Genomic DNA, 245 nt, shown 5'->3' with positions numbered 1-245 from the left:
CTGCGTGAGGGTCATCTTGGTGATGATGGCCAGCATGATCTTCTCGCCTTTGGTGGGATAGGGGTTTTTCCTGTGCTCGTTGAGCCAGGCCTTCAGAGTGCTGGTGCTCTCCCGCGTGGCGTTCTTAGGCCTGTTTGGGTCTCCGTACTGGAACTGGCCGTAAGGGTAGAAGGCCGGGCTCGTGTGGGCAGCGAAGCTGGCGGGGTGCACGCCAGGGCTGTCTTTTAAATCATACTGAGAGCCCT

At 58.8% G+C, this 245-nt stretch overlaps 1 protein-coding gene across 1 annotated transcript; it reads right to left on the bottom strand.

The window, feature by feature from the left end:
- Positions 1-3: 3 nt before the first annotated feature.
- On the bottom strand, positions 4-240 carry LOC107734640 (iroquois-class homeodomain protein IRX-1-like; the record flags this gene model as incomplete). Its single annotated transcript, XM_016546622.1, has 1 exon — positions 4-240. A coding segment is annotated over one exon (237 nt), but the record flags the coding sequence as incomplete, so codon positions are not given.
- Positions 241-245: the final 5 nt, after the last annotated feature.

This window comes from Sinocyclocheilus rhinocerous, unplaced genomic scaffold (genome assembly GCF_001515625.1).
Source record: "Sinocyclocheilus rhinocerous isolate Xijiao unplaced genomic scaffold, SAMN03320098_v1.1 C34379842, whole genome shotgun sequence".
In the NCBI taxonomy this organism is placed as follows: Eukaryota; Metazoa; Chordata; class Actinopteri; order Cypriniformes; family Cyprinidae; genus Sinocyclocheilus; species Sinocyclocheilus rhinocerous.
Note: the sequence above shows the minus strand (reverse complement) of the source record. Positions and strands in the feature narration are given on the sequence as shown.